This window comes from Linepithema humile, chromosome 6 (assembly GCF_040581485.1).
Source record: "Linepithema humile isolate Giens D197 chromosome 6, Lhum_UNIL_v1.0, whole genome shotgun sequence".
Classification (NCBI taxonomy): domain Eukaryota; kingdom Metazoa; phylum Arthropoda; class Insecta; order Hymenoptera; family Formicidae; genus Linepithema; species Linepithema humile.
In genome coordinates, this window is record NC_090133.1 from 4,413,289 (window position 1) to 4,432,297 (window position 19,009).

The 19,009-nt window shown below is 32.4% G+C and overlaps 3 protein-coding genes across 5 annotated transcripts in view; 1 reads left to right on the forward strand and 2 right to left on the reverse strand.

Moving 5' to 3' along the window:
* Nucleotides 1–6,388, forward strand: part of LOC105671219 (general transcription and DNA repair factor IIH helicase subunit XPD-like) — a 34,308-nt gene extending 27,920 nt beyond the window's left edge. For both annotated transcript variants that reach the window (XR_010890916.1, XM_067357859.1), the window contains exon 10: nt 1–6,388. This exon is cut by the window's left edge and continues 24,469 nt beyond it. The gene's annotated coding sequence lies outside the window, so the exon portion shown is untranslated.
* A 3,891-nt stretch (nt 6,389–10,279) lies between these two features.
* Nucleotides 10,280–15,621, reverse strand: LOC105669158 (sorbitol dehydrogenase). The gene is made up of 8 exons (XM_012361986.2): nt 15,259–15,621; nt 14,000–14,033; nt 13,037–13,197; nt 12,726–12,889; nt 12,340–12,524; nt 11,272–11,450; nt 10,999–11,120; nt 10,280–10,693 (listed from the first exon to the last, which is right to left on the reverse strand). The coding sequence occupies exons 1-8, from the start codon at nt 15,310–15,312 to the stop codon at nt 10,540–10,542; spliced, it is 1,053 nt and encodes a 350-aa protein (XP_012217409.1). The 5' UTR covers nt 15,313–15,621; the 3' UTR covers nt 10,280–10,539.
* Nucleotides 15,622–16,527: 906 nt separating this feature from the next.
* RIOK2 (RIO kinase 2) lies at nt 16,528–18,780 on the reverse strand. 2 transcript variants are annotated; one of them, XM_012361545.2, is made up of 6 exons: nt 18,548–18,780; nt 18,280–18,421; nt 17,783–18,161; nt 17,425–17,709; nt 16,995–17,323; nt 16,528–16,910 (listed from the first exon to the last, which is right to left on the reverse strand). In XM_012361545.2, exons 1-6 carry the CDS (start codon nt 18,611–18,613, stop codon nt 16,663–16,665), a joined length of 1,449 nt encoding a protein of 482 aa, XP_012216968.1. In that variant the 5' UTR covers nt 18,614–18,780; the 3' UTR covers nt 16,528–16,662. The 2 variants fall into 2 exon arrangements, with proteins under 2 accessions (XP_012216968.1, XP_012216887.1); XM_012361464.2 differs by having other exon boundaries at nt 16,528–17,323.
* Between the last annotated feature and the right edge of the window lie 229 nt (nt 18,781–19,009).

Consider the following 19,009-nt stretch of genomic DNA (forward strand, 5'->3'; position numbering starts at 1 on the left):
GTATTAACAATTTTATATTTGTTCCACAAAGCCTGCATTCAGCTGTAGAATCTCCAAATTGTTTTAAGTACTTCCAACCCCAATCTTCGAATTTATGGCGTCCTAGATTTTTTTCTAGTTTTGTATGCTCTTTGATGTGTTGCGATATACTTTGATTGGACTCAGTTGGGATGATGTCACATAAAATGCATTCTATCTTATCTTCTTCTTGTTTCGTGAACCGGAAATACCGCCAATTGTCGTCACGTGCTGTTTTTTTAGACTCTTTTTTAGACTCTACGATCTTATAAATAAAAATATGCTTCTTTATGTGTCGTTTAAGTGATTTTGCCGTGATGTATGTAAATTTGTTATCGCACAATCGACATTCCGTTTGAAAATTTACAGGTTTCCTATATATATTCAAAAAGTGATGCTTTTTATTTGATATTGCCAAGTTTGTTTATATAATGATTTTTGCCACTCTTCTTGATGGACATCTTCACAGTATGTTTTTTTAGGTTGTGAAGTTGAATAGACAATTTTATAGTTTTTGACTTACATCCACATAGCCTATATTTCGCAGAAAAATCTCCCATTTGTTCCAAGAATTTCCAAGCCCAATCTTCCGTTTTTTGCCGTCCTAGATTTTTATCTTCTTTCGAATGCCTTTTTATATGTTCCGCTTTGCTTTGATTGGAAATATGCTCAATTGAGGTAATGTCGCATAAAATGCATTCTTCTTTTTTTTCTCTTATTAGCCTCCAATAATTTTTCAGTGCAAAGTTGACATTTGGTTTTAAAATTCGTTGGCTTTGTATAATATTTATCCACAAAGTTATGCTGTTTAGTTTGATGACTCCAAGATTGTTTATAAAATGATTTTTCCTTACCCCACTCTTCTTCGTGGACGTTTTCGGTATGCTCTTTTAGATTTTGAAATTGTATTAACAATTTTATATTTGTTCCACAAAGCCTGCATTCAGCTGTAGAATCTCCAAATTGTTTTAAGTACTTCCAACCCCAATCTTCGAATTTATGGCGTCCTAGATTTTTTTCTAGTTTTGTATGCTCTTTGATGTGTTGCGATATACTTTGATTGGACTCAGTTGGGATGATGTCACATAAAATGCATTCTATCTTATCTTCTTCTTGTTTCGTGAACCGGAAATACCGCCAATTGTCGTCACGTGCTGTTTTTTAGACTCTTTTTTAGACTCTACGATCTTATAAATAAAAATATGCTTCTTTATGTGTCGTTTAAGTGATTTTGCCGTGATGTATGTAAATTTGTTATCGCACACAATCGACATTCCGTTTGAAAATTTACAGGTTTCCTATATATATTCAAAAAGTGATGCTTTTTATTTGATATTGCCAAGTTTGTTTATATAATGATTTTTGCCACTCTTCTTGATGGACATCTTCACAGTATGTTTTTTTAGGTTGTGAAGTTGAATAGACAATTTTATAGTTTTTGACTTACATCCACATAGCCTATATTTCGCAGAAAAATCTCCCATTTGTTCCAAGAATTTCCAAGCCCAATCTTCCGTTTTTTGCCGTCCTAGATTTTTATCTTCTTTCGAATGCCTTTTTATATGTTCCGCTTTGCTTTGATTGGAAATATGCTCAATTGAGGTAATGTCGCATAAAATGCATTCTTCTTTTTTTTCTCTTATTAGCCTCCAATAATTTTTCAGTGCAAAGTTGACATTTGGTTTTAAAATTCGTTGGCTTTGTATAATATTTATCCAAAAAGTTATGCTGTTTAGTTTGATGACTCCAAGATTGTTTATAAAATGATTTTTCCTTACCCCACTCTTCTTCGTGGACGTTTTCGGTATGCTCTTTTAGATTTTGAAATTGTATTAACAATTTTATATTTGTTCCACAAAGCCTGCATTCAGCAGTAGAATCTCCAAATTTTTTTTTTTTTTTAATCGATTTGAGGGCCAGAAGGGCTCTCCCGGGGCGAGGAAATCTTTAAAAGACACACTCCCGTCGTGCAAGGACTGAGGATTGTTAGCCCTCAGCTTGACGGGAGGTAGTGTCGGATTCACAGCCTGACCCAACCTAAGTCAGGAACAGACTGTGCCTACGGACTAAAACTTCGCCCTAGACAAATCCATCGTACATTCGCCATATTAGATGAGGGTCAGGGTTGACGAACGGGCGCATAGCTCCTTTTCCTCTTCTAGGCTGATCCTAACTAGGATCCGGCTTCCAGACAGGCAGGTATTGGCCCCGCCTTTCTTCTCCCCGCTACCTCCTTCACGGAACGGATGAGGGTCCTGGTTGAGGTGACCCAGGACGCTGAGAGGGTTCAGGACCACGCGCCTTTTTCAATTCCGCCTGAGGGGGACTGGTCGAGTCCTCCCTCGGCCTCTTCGCCTTCCCCGGCCTCTTCGCCTTCTCCGGCCTCTTCGCCTTCCCCGGCCTCTTCGCCTTTCCCGTACTCACCGTCTCTATCTACATCTCTGGAGAAGAGAGGAGGAGAGAGGGGCTAGAATCTCCAAATTTTTTTAAGTACTTCCAACCTCAATCTTCGAATTTCTGGCGTCCTAGTTTTTTTTCTAGTTTTGTATGCCCTTTGATGTGTTGCGATATACTTTGATTGGACTCAGTTGGGATGATGTCACATAAAATGCATTCTATCTTATCTTCTTCTTGTTTCGTGAACCGGAAATACCGCCAATTGTCGTCACGTGCTGTTTTTTTAGACTCTTTTTTAGACTCTACGATCTTATAAATAAAAATATGCTTCTTTATGTGTCGTTTAAGTGATTTTGCCGTGATGTATGTAAATTTGTTATCGCACAATCGACATTCCGTTTGAAAATTTACAGGTTTCCTATATATATTCAAAAAGTGATGCTTTTTATTTGATATTGCCAAGTTTGTTTATATAATGATTTTTGCCACTCTTCTTGATGGACATCTTCACAGTATGTTTTTTTAGGTTGTGAAGTTGAATAGACAATTTTATAGTTTTTGACTTACATCCACATAGCCTATATTTCGCAGAAAAATCTCCCATTTGTTCCAAGAATTTCCAAGCCCAATCTTCCGTTTTTTGCCGTCCTAGATTTTTATCTTCTTTCGAATGCCTTTTTATATGTTCCGCTTTGCTTTGATTGGAAATATGCTCAATTGAGGTAATGTCGCATAAAATGCATTCTTCTTTTTTTTCTCTTATTAGCCTCCAATAATTTTTCAGTGCAAAGTTGACATTTGGTTTTAAAATTCGTTGGCTTTGTATAATATTTATCCACAAAGTTATGCTGTTTAGTTTGATGACTCCAAGATTGTTTATAAAATGATTTTTCCTTACCCCACTCTTCTTCGTGGACGTTTTCGGTATGCTCTTTTAGATTTTGAAATTGTATTAACAATTTTATATTTGTTCCACAAAGCCTGCATTCAGCTGTAGAATCTCCAAATTGTTTTAAGTACTTCCAACCCCAATCTTCGAATTTATGGCGTCCTAGATTTTTTTCTAGTTTTGTATGCTCTTTGATGTGTTGCGATATACTTTGATTGGACTCAGTTGGGATGATGTCACATAAAATGCATTCTATCTTATCTTCTTCTTGTTTCGTGAACCGGAAATACCGCCAATTGTCGTCACGTGCTGTTTTTTTAGACTCTTTTTTAGACTCTACGATCTTATAAATAAAAATATGCTTCTTTATGTGTCGTTTAAGTGATTTTGCCGTGATGTATGTAAATTTGTTATCGCACACAATCGACATTCCGTTTGAAAATTTACAGGTTTCCTATATATATTCAAAAAGTGATGCTTTTTATTTGATATTGCCAAGTTTGTTTATATAATGATTTTTGCCACTCTTCTTGATGGACATCTTCACAGTATGTTTTTTTAGGTTGTGAAGTTGAATAGACAATTTTATAGTTTTTGACTTACATCCACATAGCCTATATTTCGCAGAAAAATCTCCCATTTGTTCCAAGAATTTCCAAGCCCAATCTTCCGTTTTTTGCCGTCCTAGATTTTTATCTTCTTTCGAATGCCTTTTTATATGTTCCGCTTTGCTTTGATTGGAAATATGCTCAATTGAGGTAATGTCGCATAAAATGCATTCTTCTTTTTTTTCTCTTATTAGCCTCCAATAATTTTTCAGTGCAAAGTTGACATTTGGTTTTAAAATTTGTAGGCTTTGTATAATATTTATCCAAAAAGTTATGCTGTTTAGTTTGATGACTCCAAGATTGTTTATAGAATGATTTTTCCTTACCCCACTCTTCTTCGTGGACGTTTTCGGTATGCTCTTTTAGATTTTGAAATTGTATTAACAATTTTATATTTGTTCCACAAAGCCTGCATTCAGCAGTAGAATCTCCAAATTTTTTTTTTTTTTTTTGAGTTGATTTGAGGGCCAGAAGGGCCTTCCCGGGGCGAGGAAATCTTCAAAAGACACACTCCCGTCGTGCAAGGACTGAGGATTGTTAGCCCTCAGCTTGACGGGAGGTAGTGTCGGATTCACAGCCTGACCCAACCTAAGTCAGGAACAGACTGTGCCTACGGACTAAAACTTCGCCCTAGACAAATCCATCGTACATTCGCCATATTAGATGAGGGTCAGGGTTGACGAACGGGCGCATAGCTCCTTTTCCTCTTCTAGGCTGATCCTAACTAGGATCCGGCTTCCAGACAGGCAGGTATTGGCCCCGCCTTTCTTCTCCCCGCTACCTCCTTCACGGAACGGATGAGGGTCCTGGTTGAGGTGACCCAGGACGCTGAGAGGGTTCAGGACCACGCGCCTTTTTCAATTCCGCCTGAGGGGGACTGGTCGAGTCCTCCCTCGGCCTCTTCGCCTTCCCCGGCCTCTTCGCCTTCTCCGGCCTCTTCGCCTTCCCCGGCCTCTTCGCCTTTCCCGTACTCACCGTCTCTATCTACATCTCTGGAGAAGAGAGGAGGAGAGAGGGGCTAGAATCTCCAAATTTTTTTAAGTACTTCCAACCTCAATCTTCGAATTTCTGGCGTCCTAGTTTTTTTTCTAGTTTTGTATGCCCTTTGATGTGTTGCGATATACTTTGATTGGACTCAGTTGGGATGATGTCACATAAAATGCATTCTATCTTATCTTCTTCTTGTTTCGTGAACCGGAAATACCGCCAATTGTCGTCACGTGCTGTTTTTTTAGACTCTTTTTTAGACTCTACGATCTTATAAATAAAAATATGCTTCTTTATGTGTCGTTTAAGTGATTTTGCCGTGATGTATGTAAATTTGTTATCGCACAATCGACATTCCGTTTGAAAATTTACAGGTTTCCTATATATATTCAAAAAGTGATGCTTTTTATTTGATATTGCCAAGTTTGTTTATATAATGATTTTTGCCACTCTTCTTGATGGACATCTTCACAGTATGTTTTTTTAGGTTGTGAAGTTGAATAGACAATTTTATAGTTTTTGACTTACATCCACATAGCCTATATTTCGCAGAAAAATCTCCCATTTGTTCCAAGAATTTCCAAGCCCAATCTTCCGTTTTTTGCCGTCCTAGATTTTTATCTTCTTTCGAATGCCTTTTTATATGTTCCGCTTTGCTTTGATTGGAAATATGCTCAATTGAGGTAATGTCGCATAAAATGCATTCTTCTTTTTTTCTCTTATTAGCCTCCAATAATTTTTCAGTGCAAAGTTGACATTTGGTTTTAAAATTCGTTGGCTTTGTATAATATTTATCCAAAAAGTTATGCTGTTTAGTTTGATGACTCCAAGATTGTTTATAAAATGATTTTTCCTTACCCCACTCTTCTTCGTGGACGTTTTCGGTATGCTCTTTTAGATTTTGAAATTGTATTAACAATTTTATATTTGTTCCACAAAGCCTGCATTCAGCTGTAGAATCTCCAAATTGTTTTAAGTACTTCCAACCCCAATCTTCGAATTTATGGCGTCCTAGATTTTTTTCTAGTTTTGTATGCTCTTTGATGTGTTGCGATATACTTTGATTGGACTCAGTTGGGATGATGTCACATAAAATGCATTCTATCTTATCTTCTTCTTGTTTCGTGAACCGGAAATACCGCCAATTGTCGTCACGTGCTGTTTTTTTAGACTCTTTTTTAGACTCTACGATCTTATAAATAAAAATATGCTTCTTTATGTGTCGTTTAAGTGATTTTGCCGTGATGTATGTAAATTTGTTATCGCACACAATCGACATTCCGTTTGAAAATTTACAGGTTTCCTATATATATTCAAAAAGTGATGCTTTTTATTTGATATTGCCAAGTTTGTTTATATAATGATTTTTGCCACTCTTCTTGATGGACATCTTCACAGTATGTTTTTTTAGGTTGTGAAGTTGAATAGACAATTTTATAGTTTTTGACTTACATCCACATAGCCTATATTTCGCAGAAAAATCTCCCATTTGTTCCAAGAATTTCCAAGCCCAATCTTCCGTTTTTTGCCGTCCTAGATTTTTATCTTCTTTCGAATGCCTTTTTATATGTTCCGCTTTGCTTTGATTGGAAATATGCTCAATTGAGGTAATGTCGCATAAAATGCATTCTTTCTCTTTTTTTTTCTCTTATTAGCCTCCAATAATTTTTCAGTGCAAAGTTGACATTTGGTTTTAAAATTCGTTGGCTTTGTATAATATTTATCCAAAAAGTTATGCTGTTTAGTTTGATGACTCCAAGATTGTTTATAAAATGATTTTTCCTTACCCCACTCTTCTTCGTGGACGTTTTCGGTATGCTCTTTTAGATTTTGAAATTGTATTAACAATTTTATATTTGTTCCACAAAGCCTGCATTCAGCTGTAGAATCTCCAAATTGTTTTAAGTACTTCCAACCCCAATCTTCGAATTTATGGCGTCCTAGATTTTTTTCTAGTTTTGTATGCTCTTTGATGTGTTGCGATATACTTTGATTGGACTCAGTTGGGATGATGTCACATAAAATGCATTCTATCTTATCTTCTTCTTGTTTCGTGAACCGGAAATACCGCCAATTGTCGTCACGTGCTGTTTTTTTAGACTCTTTTTTAGACTCTACGATCTTATAAATAAAAATATGCTTCTTTATGTGTCGTTTAAGTGATTTTGCCGTGATGTATGTAAATTTGTTATCGCACAATCGACATTCCGTTTGAAAATTTACAGGTTTCCTATATATATTCAAAAAGTGATGCTTTTTATTTGATATTGCCAAGTTTGTTTATATAATGATTTTTGCCACTCTTCTTGATGGACATCTTCACAGTATGTTTTTTTAGGTTGTGAAGTTGAATAGACAATTTTATAGTTTTTGACTTACATCCACATAGCCTATATTTCGCAGAAAAATCTCCCATTTGTTCCAAGAATTTCCAAGCCCAATCTTCCGTTTTTTGCCGTCCTAGATTTTTATCTTCTTTCGAATGCCTTTTTATATGTTCCGCTTTGCTTTGATTGGAAATATGCTCAATTGAGGTAATGTCGCATAAAATGCATTCTCCTTTTTTTTCTTTTAGTTTGCATAAGTTGTCGACTGTTCAGCTTAATCGTGTGCTGTTCCTTGTTCTAAATCTTTTTATTGTATTTTTTTATTCGGATGTTTTTTCTTTATATGTTTTTACAAACTATTCATATGAAAATGTACACTTATATTTTCCATCATACATTTCACAATCTCTTTATATTGTTTTGTGTATTTAAATACCCAATTGTTAAATTTATGAGGTTTAAGGTTTTGTGGAGAATGACATTTTACGAGATTGTTTATTTCTTCCGTTTGGTTGGACAGAGGTTGTTCACAAAGAATACATTTTATTTTTCCATCTACTTATTCTTTTGTAAAGCGAAAATATCTCCCTTTTGCGGCGATACTCGACACGTGTCTTTACAAAGATATCAAAAGAAACAAAGAAAGTGTTTTACCTTTGCTTTTTCTCCAATCCACTTTTCGTGTAAAGTTGTTTCAACGACCCTGGTCGACAGGCGATTCTGCAGATGATTTGCCGTATCGACTGTTTCGGCCCAGAATGTGTATAGTAGGTCTGCATCCAAGAGCATACACCTGGCTATCTCAATAAGTAAACGATTTTTTCTTTTGGCAACACCATTTTGCTGGGGTGTGTACAGTGCTGTGTACTGTATCTGAATACTTTGATTTCTTAAATATTCTACAACTCCTTTATTAATGTACTCTCTTCCTCGAACCACTTCTTGTATGGAGTTGTTTCAATGGTTCTGGTCGACAGGCGATTCTGAAGATAATTTGCCGTATTGACTGCTTTGGCCCAGAATGTGTATAGTAGGTCTGCATACAGGAGCATACACCTTGCTATCTCAATAAGTGAACGATTTTTTCTTTCAGCAACACCATTTTGCTGGAGTGTGTACAGTGCTGTGTACTGTATATGAATACCTTGATTTCTTAAATATTCCACAACTCCTTTATTAATGTACTCTCCTTCTCGATCCGATCTTACTACCTTTGACCGAAAGGAATCGTCAATGAATGTGAGCATGTACCTTTTTCGCTCGGTGAGGTAGTTAGCATCGGTCCGCATATATCCGAATGAATTAGATTGAGTACAGACGTCGACCTGCTTAATGATTGCTTTGGAAATGGCAAGAACGTGTAGCATGTTAATGTAGCACGCGTTGTATATTCGATCTTTGCAAATGAACATTTTACTCGCGTTACTAGCACCCATGCAGTCCTAGATTATTATGCTGCCTCTTCCGTATCAGAGATTTTTTCGTTGAGATTTCAATTTTTTTTCTCTTGCGTTGTTTCCTTTCCCTGATTTTTGTGCTCGATATCTTTCTGTGGTACCGATTATTATTGCTGGTTATGATGCTGGCGATGGTTTTTTGCGGTTTTTTTAATTGGAATAATTTTTTTTTATGTGATTATTTATTTATGTCCAGTATTTTTTGGCCACATTAATTATTTCTTAATTCACAGAGTTTATAGAGGAAAGTGTTTTTATTGTTTTTTCATTATTTGGTAACTCCTTTTGCTTGAATTACAGCGGCAACTTATATCACAAAAGAGGAATATTACATTCCAAAAAGAAAAGTATCACATTTTAGAAAACATTTGCAAAGCTTAAAAACAAATTATTCTTTGCAAAACTGGACTTTTTATTGCAAGACTTTCAATAATATCGAGAATGTAAATAAAGCTTAAATTAGAATATAAAGAATAATGATACAGGATACTTTGTATTATCATTAGGGCTTCCAATCCCGATATTTCGGGATTTCGACTGATTTTAAGCGTGCCTCGGGATCGGGATTGGTAAATACATACAGTAATGTCATCCAAATTTGAATTTACCGTACTAGCGAGAACAAAAAAAAATCGTAAAATTTTTACGAGACAGACATTTCTTATATTTCTTCGGCTTTTATTTGATTATTTATAGTTTTTGTGGAAGTATAATATGTAAAAGTATAATACACTATATTACAGAATCAATGGCTTAAAAGAATGGTGACATATTCGAAACAATTAATAAATTTTAATGACAACAATGCTGACGTTTGTTTTCTTAGAATAAGAATTATATATTTTATATATACGAACAATAAAGTTTTATTCTGGATGAATCTTTGCACAAAACTGATATTTACGAATTATTATCATTTTTTTTGCCTCTTCGAGATATTTTAAACAAGTTGGCATATTTTTTGTATACTGGCGTATTTTTTTTACCATTGTAAGGTTATGTACTTTCTGCAGAATATAAATATAATATAAATATAATAATAATTAGAGCTTTCAATCCGGGTATTAATATTTCAATCCCGATATTCTTGGGATTAGGGATAACAATTTCGATCTCGGGATCGGGATTCTCTAAAAAAGTAAAGTAACTTTCTAAAGAAAATGCCCGTAATTTGTTAAAAAAATCCATTATTTATTAAGATCCATTATTTATTAACCAGAAATAAACAAAAGTCACACTAACATAACGTAACCGTACAAAGTCAAACAAAGTTATATTAACATCACAATCCTCTATTCTTTGGCAAAAGGAACATAGTTCCACAAAAACTATAAATAATCAAATAAAAGTCGAAGAAATATAAGAAATGTCTATGTCTCGTAAAAATTTTATATATTATATTCGACTTATTATATATTATATTCGAATTTTATATATTATATATTTTTTATATATTATACTTCGACTATGAAAATATGGACTGCTGAAGCCAAGTTGATAGGGAAAGTGGAGGTAACTAGCAGTCCATATTTTTATAGTCAAAGGTATTATACATATTTATACAATGTCTGTACAATGATATTAAAAATCATGGTATTCAATCAAATTGTAATTTTTATTAAAAAGATTCTATTAAAAAGATAAAATATACATCATATATAGATTAACATTTCATATTGTGATACGAGATAATATGTAAACAAGTAAGTTAAGGCTTACTGTCTACACAAAAATTTCAAATAACATTATGTAATTTAACATATTACAATCTATAATTTTATCACATAGTGTTTTTTGCAGAAAATTATGATTGCATTTGACATTCTGACACTCTGAATCCTTCTATAATTCACTTATTATTTACAGTGAATCATAACTTTAATAGCTCCACCTGCTCCAGTTCTGCTGGTCTCAAAGGCTTTCTTGGTTTCCTCTATTTTATAGTTATGAGTGATCAATGGCTTCACATCTATCTTGCCAGATGCAACAAGATTCAACGCATCGTCATAGCTGCAAATTGAAAAGATATTATATCATCATGCAGAGAATACATTTTTATTAAATGTAATAGAAATGTAGTAATGTATAATATAATACACTAATATATCTTCATTAAATTTGAAGAATAGATTAATTTATAGATGTAAACTATACAACTTTTAATAATAATTTTCTTAGAGATGATTATTTCCTATAATAATTAGTTTGAAGAATTGAAATTTTCTTCTTATTTTATTTAGCATAAGGTTTCAATATTATTATATTTTTTCTATTGAACTTATAATCTATAGTCCTATTAATTAATTAAAACTTACTCATTTGCATATCGGAAGATACCTCTGATATCAACTTCTCTAACTAGTGCGTTAATTAGTGGAATTTGTACTTCTGGAGCAGTGTTTCCAACCAATACCACGACTCCACCAGATTTGGTTGCCTGACAACATACGATATAAATTATAATATATATAAATACAGATTATTTATGATATAATTATATAAATATAGATATATATAAAAGAAATACGTGCGCGCGTATGTGTGTATGTGTGTGTTTAATGTTATTACATAGATATTTTGAAACTCACGAGAATTGCCAGACGAATCGATGCTTGTGCACCAGAAGCATCTATTGTCCTGTTTGGTTCATCTCCAAAAATTGCGTGAATATCAGCTATTGCATCTTTCTCCGATCTATCCTTTTGTACCAGATACGTATTATCAGCGCCGAGTTTCTTTGCCATTTTCAGTCTACTTTCTACAATATCTATAAACATAAATTATACCTACTTACATCTCTTTTACAGGTTCAACCGATTTACATTCAGAATCGTCGAAAGATTTGTGTTACTTGTAAAACATATTGTGTTATCTATAAAAGAAACGCATGTATATTAGAAAAAAATAGCACTCTATGCTTTATGTGTAATAATTCAAATGTGCAATAAAAAAACGGCTACTGCGCAACACGCAATAAATTGTAAATGCGTGACCTCGACAATGCATATTCTCATTCCACAAGTAGCATCTGTCACGCAAAATGCATCTCGACGGTTTATCTAGCGATCGATTGCAACATAGTCTCCATATCTCGAATGCGTAATGTAAATATTTTTCTCTTACGCGGTAATTACGTAACTTGATAACTAGTTATCATTTGTAAACAGATTGCGATGTATTCCATGTAAAAAGAATTTCATTATCGCAATACTACAAACGCAATCACTTTAGGATTTTTCTTACTGGTGATAATTACCTTATATCAGCTTTTTTTATTTTGCAACCGATAGAAAACTGATATCAGAAATACTGCAGACACAAATATGGCACACACATAAAAATATAACATTTAATCAAATGTGGAGATATATTCAGAAACACAACGTGCTGCTGCGATTAGTTTTTATTAGATTTTAGATTAGATTTTACTATATAAAAAATTAACGATAAGGCTTTTTTAAATTTTCTATCAAAATAAAAATTAATCAACACGTTATTTACGTTAATATTACGTTAATAACGTTCCTCAATTGTTTGCAGTGACTACTGGAAGGAAGAATCGTAATTGGCTAAATAGAGATAAACAATCGTTCAAACTCGAGCTTGAGTAGAGTATTTTTCTCTTCTGTATTTTTCGTTTCACCCTTAACACATACCCGTGATAACCACTTTGCTTGCGCCCATGGCTTTGGCTACTAACAACGTCACCAGACCGATGGGACCAGCTCCCAGAATTAATACTTTAGAATCAATTCCGATTCCGCCTCGTTTGCAAGCATGCACTCCTACTGATAACGGCTCTAAAAGTGCTCCTTCCTCTAAGCTTACGTGATCAGGTAACCTGTTGCAAAAAATAAATACAAAAGTTATTATTTTTTAATTTGTAATACATTTTAAAATTTGCTTCCTATAAAATTATTACATTATATTTAAAAAGAGCTATCTTATTGCATTACATTACTACTTATGCACTAAGAGTTATGCAAATCTTGATAGTTTTATAATGCAAATTTATATAAACAAAATATATAATTAAACACACTTAAAGCAAAAATCAGCTGCGTGTTTGTAATAACGTCTTAGGCTGCCATGCACAGGTGGAGTTGCACAAAACACTATATCCTTGCACAAGTTGTAACGTCCCTCTTTACAAAACGTGCAAGTCCTGCAGGGAACACCGGGTTCGATGGCAACACGATCACCGACCTGTACAAAGAATATGTATCATATATTATATATATATATTTCTTTTCTTAATTATATTAAATTCTTTAATATTAGCTATATCACAGTGTAGTAAAAAAACTAATTATAAATAAATACATAAATGCATAACATAAGCAATATTCGTACCTCCAAATTCTTAACATTTTTCCCAAGTTTAGCGACAGTACCGGAAGATTCATGACCAATGATCATGGGTTTCTTCACTATAAAGTCGCCGATCCTACCATTTACGAGATAATGGACATCTGATCCGCAGATTCCTACACACCCCATTTCCAGAAGCACCTCTGTAAAAGAAAAATATTAATTAATTCTTCTTTTAGAGTAAATATTTTATTATCTTTTTCTCGCATTTTTTATATATTCTTTTTAAACTTTCTTCATTCATAAATAAATAGCTAATAGTTAAGATGAAAAAAAAGAAAATCTTTCCTACAAGTTAATAATCCAAATATGAATAGAACTTTGATTTCAATGAATAAAAATTAATTCTGTTCACTTAATACTGCACAAGCCACGTGCGTATCTGGAACAGCATTGCATATTATTCTGATGAGCGCGTCATCACGCATGTTAATACCACTCAATGTAAATTGATTTATATTTCATACCAAGGTGTTATGCAATATGTCTGGACAAAATGATTTTCTTTCGCATTTTAAACAAATGCAGACATTCGTGTGATTTTCTTCTTTAATAAAAATAATATTATTTGCGTTGATTAATTATATTATATTTAAAAAATAATTAAAAAATGTAACTTTGTTTTCTATAAAACATAAATTTATATAATCATATTCATAATTTTATAAACATAAAACAAATAATTATACATCAGGACTATATGTACCACTTTTCTTGTATATATCTTTTAGTGAATTAAAATCGTCAAAATTAAGGCTATCATTATTGCTGATTGTGATGCTATTTACTAGACGTCGTAAAAATAATAATAATCTACACAGATATGATTGCATACAAAAATATTATGTGTATGCATTTATCTACCTGATTTATTTTTAGATATGACGTTATCGACTTCTTTTAGAAAGAAAATCTTTTTTTAAGATAGTGATAAACGCTTCTTACCATCGTCTCCTGGTTCCTCGATGTTAGTGTTCTCCTGAAAAAATGACACGCATTTAATCGATTAGAACACACATTTACATTACAAAAAACTATGCAAATTACGCTCTCAACATGATATTCGATGATTTTACTATCTTGTATTCATGCATCATATTTTAAAAGATAAAGATAACTTCTGTTTTTCTTAAAAAAAAAACAAGTAGAAATCTTTATGTTATATCAATCTAAAAAATAGATAATACAAGAAGAAAAAATTTATTTTGTAACTTATAAATTCGTTATTTTTTTTAATTAAAAAGAAATGATACAAATGTATTATTATAATTAATATATTAATTTCTAATTTTTCAAATTCCGTGTTTTTTACGTAAAAGCGTATTTATCTTCGTTATATTACTTTTCTGTAAAAAATAGGTATATTGAAAGAATAAATAAATAATATAAATTTATTTTATAAAAATACAAATTTCTAATTTCCAAAATTTATGTTCTTTTGAATAAATAAAATTGTACAGAACACTGTTGCTCATCACGCTGTGATACGAAAACATGTTGAGCTAATTATATAATAAAGTAATATACTTAAATGATTTAACACAAATAATATGTAAAATAATCTTTTGCAAACATATTAACATAAAAACCGTTAATTTATAAATCAAAATATACGTAATCAGTTAAACAAGTAAAGCGTTAATATCAATATTTACGACATAGCGGATCAAAGGATAAATATACAAAATCCATTGCATATATAAAATTTAACATTAGCTGCAACGTTAAATTTTATATATGCAATTAAACTGTTACGAATATTATTTCCCTCACTATTGTTGTGACAAATCAAATAAAACATTAGACTACTTTTACATTTCTACTTTCTGTAAAAAGATTAACATAATATTTATTCTTTTAACTGCAATATCTCTCTATTTTAAACTTCTTGTATTTAAAAAAAATTAATATTTGAGCTTTGTAAATATTCATAAGTATTACAAGAAAAAAAAAGAAAATCATAATAAAAATATAAAAAGTGTATTTTTCTAAAATCTAAATTTTTCATACTGTCAAGCTATTGAAAAAAACATGTATGAGAGAAATTTATTAACACATTCTGATAGCAATTGGCTCATTGCTTATTAGCTTCAATTAAAAATGAGTTCAACAACATTTTTGATCAAGATGATCATAAAAGTAATACGTTCGATTCGAGTATGAGCAAGCGCAGCCGTACAAGTTCATCATGCTTTCATACTAACCAGACGTAAATCGTTGATGCCGTATAGTATAGCGGTGAGATTGTCCTTAGCCATTTTCCCACGGATTTGAAAAATAGTGATCCGTTTGCGTCGAAGATTCGTGCTTCCGAATATTTTAATAAACGAACGGACAGAACAAGAAGAGAACTAGTGCTCGAGTGAGAACTCGCTGCTATATATACACGCGCCGCAGTTACATGTATATGCTTCGCGCTATCACTACAATGGCTTTATCGCCCCACTGGGCCGTCTTTTCTATCACCAGTGGTAGCGTCTCTCGATGACTGCGCATTTATCAAACAGTCCGATTTGTCCATATTTTGCAACTGCACTGTCAACCGTCACGTAATGCCATCCCTGAAATACGGTGTAGTCGGAACTAGTAAATCGATCTACACCGTACATGCAATCTCACTTTCTTTACCCGCTATCGTTTGGTTCTATGTCCGCAGTCACATATTTCACGACCGCTAACGCGACGTAATATGGGATAGATAAGATTAAATGGAATGAGGGTTCTCTTGATTGTTGTCTTCCTTTCACATTTACATACTTGAAAGACTGGATTTTCTTGGACCGATAAATAATATCTAATCTTTTTTCCAGATTACATTATTCTAATGTGTAATTTAATAAAAATATTTTTCAAAATAATTATTTTGACACTTGAAAATAAGAGATTTTATCAGACCTGCAAAAAATAGAAGGAAAATTTTTGGGAAAAATCAGAAAATTATATTGGAGAAATCAATCTAGTATTTGTTTAGAATTTAAAAATTTTGTAGTTTTGGATGTGAAGTATTTTGTATGGTGGAGATTAGCATTCAATTATATTGAATATTATATTAAAACTATTTATTAATAATATATGGGTTTCATATATGAATGTTTAATTTATGAAGTTATTAAGTTTGCATATAAATAAATAAAAGTAAATATTATTTAAAATATATTTTATATGATAATTTGATAATATATATTTTATAATTACATCATATACAAGTATTACAACATTATGTGCAATTGAAACAAATCAGATATTTAGTTCATGAAGTAGGACCAAGTAGAACTACTTTCTATCTTTTTCCGAGATATAAAAAACAGTTGGCCTTCAAAGATTAATGCCTTTATGATCTCTCTTTAATACGTTTATTATCTTATCTATGGGAATTTTTATAGAGTTCAAAAATTAAACACAACATTCAAAACTACTTGTTATTGTGTAACTTAGATATGACATCACGACGTATGAGATAAAAACTATAGAAATGTGTTGGAAAAACATTTGTATTTTTAATACATATACAAGTATCAAACTATTAATAAAAATATTTTGCTAATTATAATTGTTTTTGTATTACGTATATACTAAATAATTTACAAAATAATTAGTACATACGTGCTTTAATCCAAACCACCCCAAATTCCCGACGATTCGTACTCTTTAATCGTAGTTCTGTTATCTCTACGTTGCCTCGTTACTGCACTTGCTTCTCCTTTGACAAGTATCCTTGTTCGGTTCTTCTTTTCGCGTTTGTCAAGCAGTAATTTTGTCCTCTTTTTTATTACATCCGGCGCGATTGTAGAAGCCGTTGTGACACTCCGTATACTCCTCGTATCATCATAATCATTAATATGTGTCATTTCATTTTCTGTATTTGATGATAAATCGCACGATATATATTCATTGTTTTCTTTATCGGCCGATATATTTTCATTATTTGAATCACACTTACTTTCTGTATTATTTTGATCCTTAAAACATAGCGCTGCCGTTTGTTCCAAACATTCATTATAATTATTCAAAGTTGCTTCTTTCTGTGGAACATCAAATACTTCTCTTACAGAATTTTCAACTTGAAGTTGTAAATCACTTATTTCTTCTTCTAAATCTTTATGGTTCTTGTGAGCCTTTTCCTCATTCTTTTTCCTTTCTTCCTCTTCTTCTTCTTCTTCTTCTTCTTCATCATCATCATCATCGATACCCATTCCTTTAAACAGATCTTTCTCCATTTGTTTTGTTAAGCCACTAGCTCTGACTTCAACATCTATGCAATCCTCTCGTCTAAAAGAAATAAAATAATCGATTCATTGAATTAACAAAGAAGATATAATAATTCATTTATAATAATAGAAATTAAGAACGCATATTTTTATAGTACTTACGATATATCTTGAAAAATTGGATACAGTTCACTTTCATACCCAAAACGTCTCTTAAAGAAATCACGAATGCAATTCACATCCCTTTGAAAATATGCTTCCGCATTTTCATGTTCCGTAGAAACCATTTGTGGGAAATCAATGATGACAGGTTTACCATCATCTTTGATCATTATGTTAAACTCATTGAAGTCTCCATGTATAACACCATGATTTGCCAGTCTGACAATCAAATCCATGAGCTCGTCATATAATGCTTCTACATTGCTTACTTCACTTACATTACACCTGTAAATAAGATGTAATTAAAATAATATATATAATAAAACTATTATCCAGAGAATATTATTTACAAACGTACAGAGGTCCACCTTCAACCAGCTCCATAATAACACAATGCCTGTTGAAGTCAATTGGTTTTGGCACAGAAAAACCTCTATCCAAAAGTGCTGTCATATATGCAAATTCTCTAGTTGCTGATATTCTTGATAGATACAACCAAGAGGCAGAATGTCTATGCTGATGATAGTCTCTTTTGTCCTTAATATTTCGAAAGCACGTTCTACCTAGTCTGTGTAATTTTAGACATAAAGGAGTCTCTTTGTCATTAGCAACAACGTAAATATTAGATTCCTTGCCAACACCAATTTGGTTACCAAAATAAGAAATTACTCCTCTCTGTGTTAAAACCTTTAAGGCTAAATAATCATAGCCAGCATTCGTCAAACGATAACCATCATCTGAAAATTTATCAAAATTTATCAGGCAACATGTTTTTAAAATTTCTGTATTATAACAAAAATCAAGTGTAAACTTTAGTGTTATTAAATCTAAATGTATATAAATATTAATGCTTACATCGTTTTCCTCGTTCATAACTAAGCAGTTTATGCTTGCACAATTCTCTTAACACTTTATGAACTCCACCATAACGTAGATTCGCTATTTGTGCAGCAAGTAATGCAGGCACGAGTTCATGATTTTTCATGCCCATTTCAATCTAAAATATAAAGGTTGTATATATGATTAAACAAATATAATAGTACGATATCTTCAAAAATTTGTTGTAGAACTTCTGAATTCTGGTAAGACAAAGCATAGGTTCATAATTTGAAAAAAAACATACCGCTGTTAAGACACGAAATTCTTCTGAGGTTAAATATCGCAATAATTTAACGTCCAATTTTCCCATATTTGCTGGATTAAATGGAGCAAATAAGTGATGGTGTGAGTTCGGTATAACGTAAATTTAGTTTTTATTTTAAAATATTAAACTCTAAATTTATTTCTTTTGATTAATTTGGCACGTACACATTATCCACGTTATACCGCTTTATAAACTGTCACGAACTATAAAATACAAATAAAAGTAAAACTCTATTAATCCAAGAATAGATGATTTAGTGGCAGGAAACTGAAGCTCTTGTCACGGTAACTTCTTCTTTATCGACTGGATATTTATTTTTATATTTTACATGTAGTTATTTAGTTGAGCAGCGCTGTATGCACTCACTACAATTAGTAGGTATAGTGAAGCTGCCGCAAAAGTGTAGTACCGCATAAGAAGGCGTGAAAAGTGTTCGTTGTT

Coding starts and splice junctions, on each gene's coding strand:
- LOC105669158 (XM_012361986.2), bottom strand. CDS start 15,312: ATGGCTAAGGACAATCTCACCGCTATACTATACGGCATCAACGATTTA. Junction 13,198..13,999: donor CGAGGAACCAGGAGACGATG/GTAAGAAGCGTT, acceptor TTTCTTTTACAG/AGGTGCTTCTGGAAATGGGG. Junction 10,694..10,998: donor ATCTTCCGATATGCAAATGA/GTAAGTTTTAAT, acceptor TTCAATTTGCAG/CTATGACGATGCGTTGAATC.
- RIOK2 (XM_012361464.2), bottom strand. CDS start 18,613: ATGGGAAAATTGGACGTTAAATTATTGCGATATTTAACCTCAGAAGAA. Junction 18,162..18,279: donor TTATGAACGAGGAAAACGAT/GTAAGCATTAAT, acceptor ATAAATTTTCAG/ATGATGGTTATCGTTTGACG. Junction 17,710..17,782: donor CTGGTTGAAGGTGGACCTCT/GTACGTTTGTAA, acceptor TCTTATTTACAG/GTGTAATGTAAGTGAAGTAA.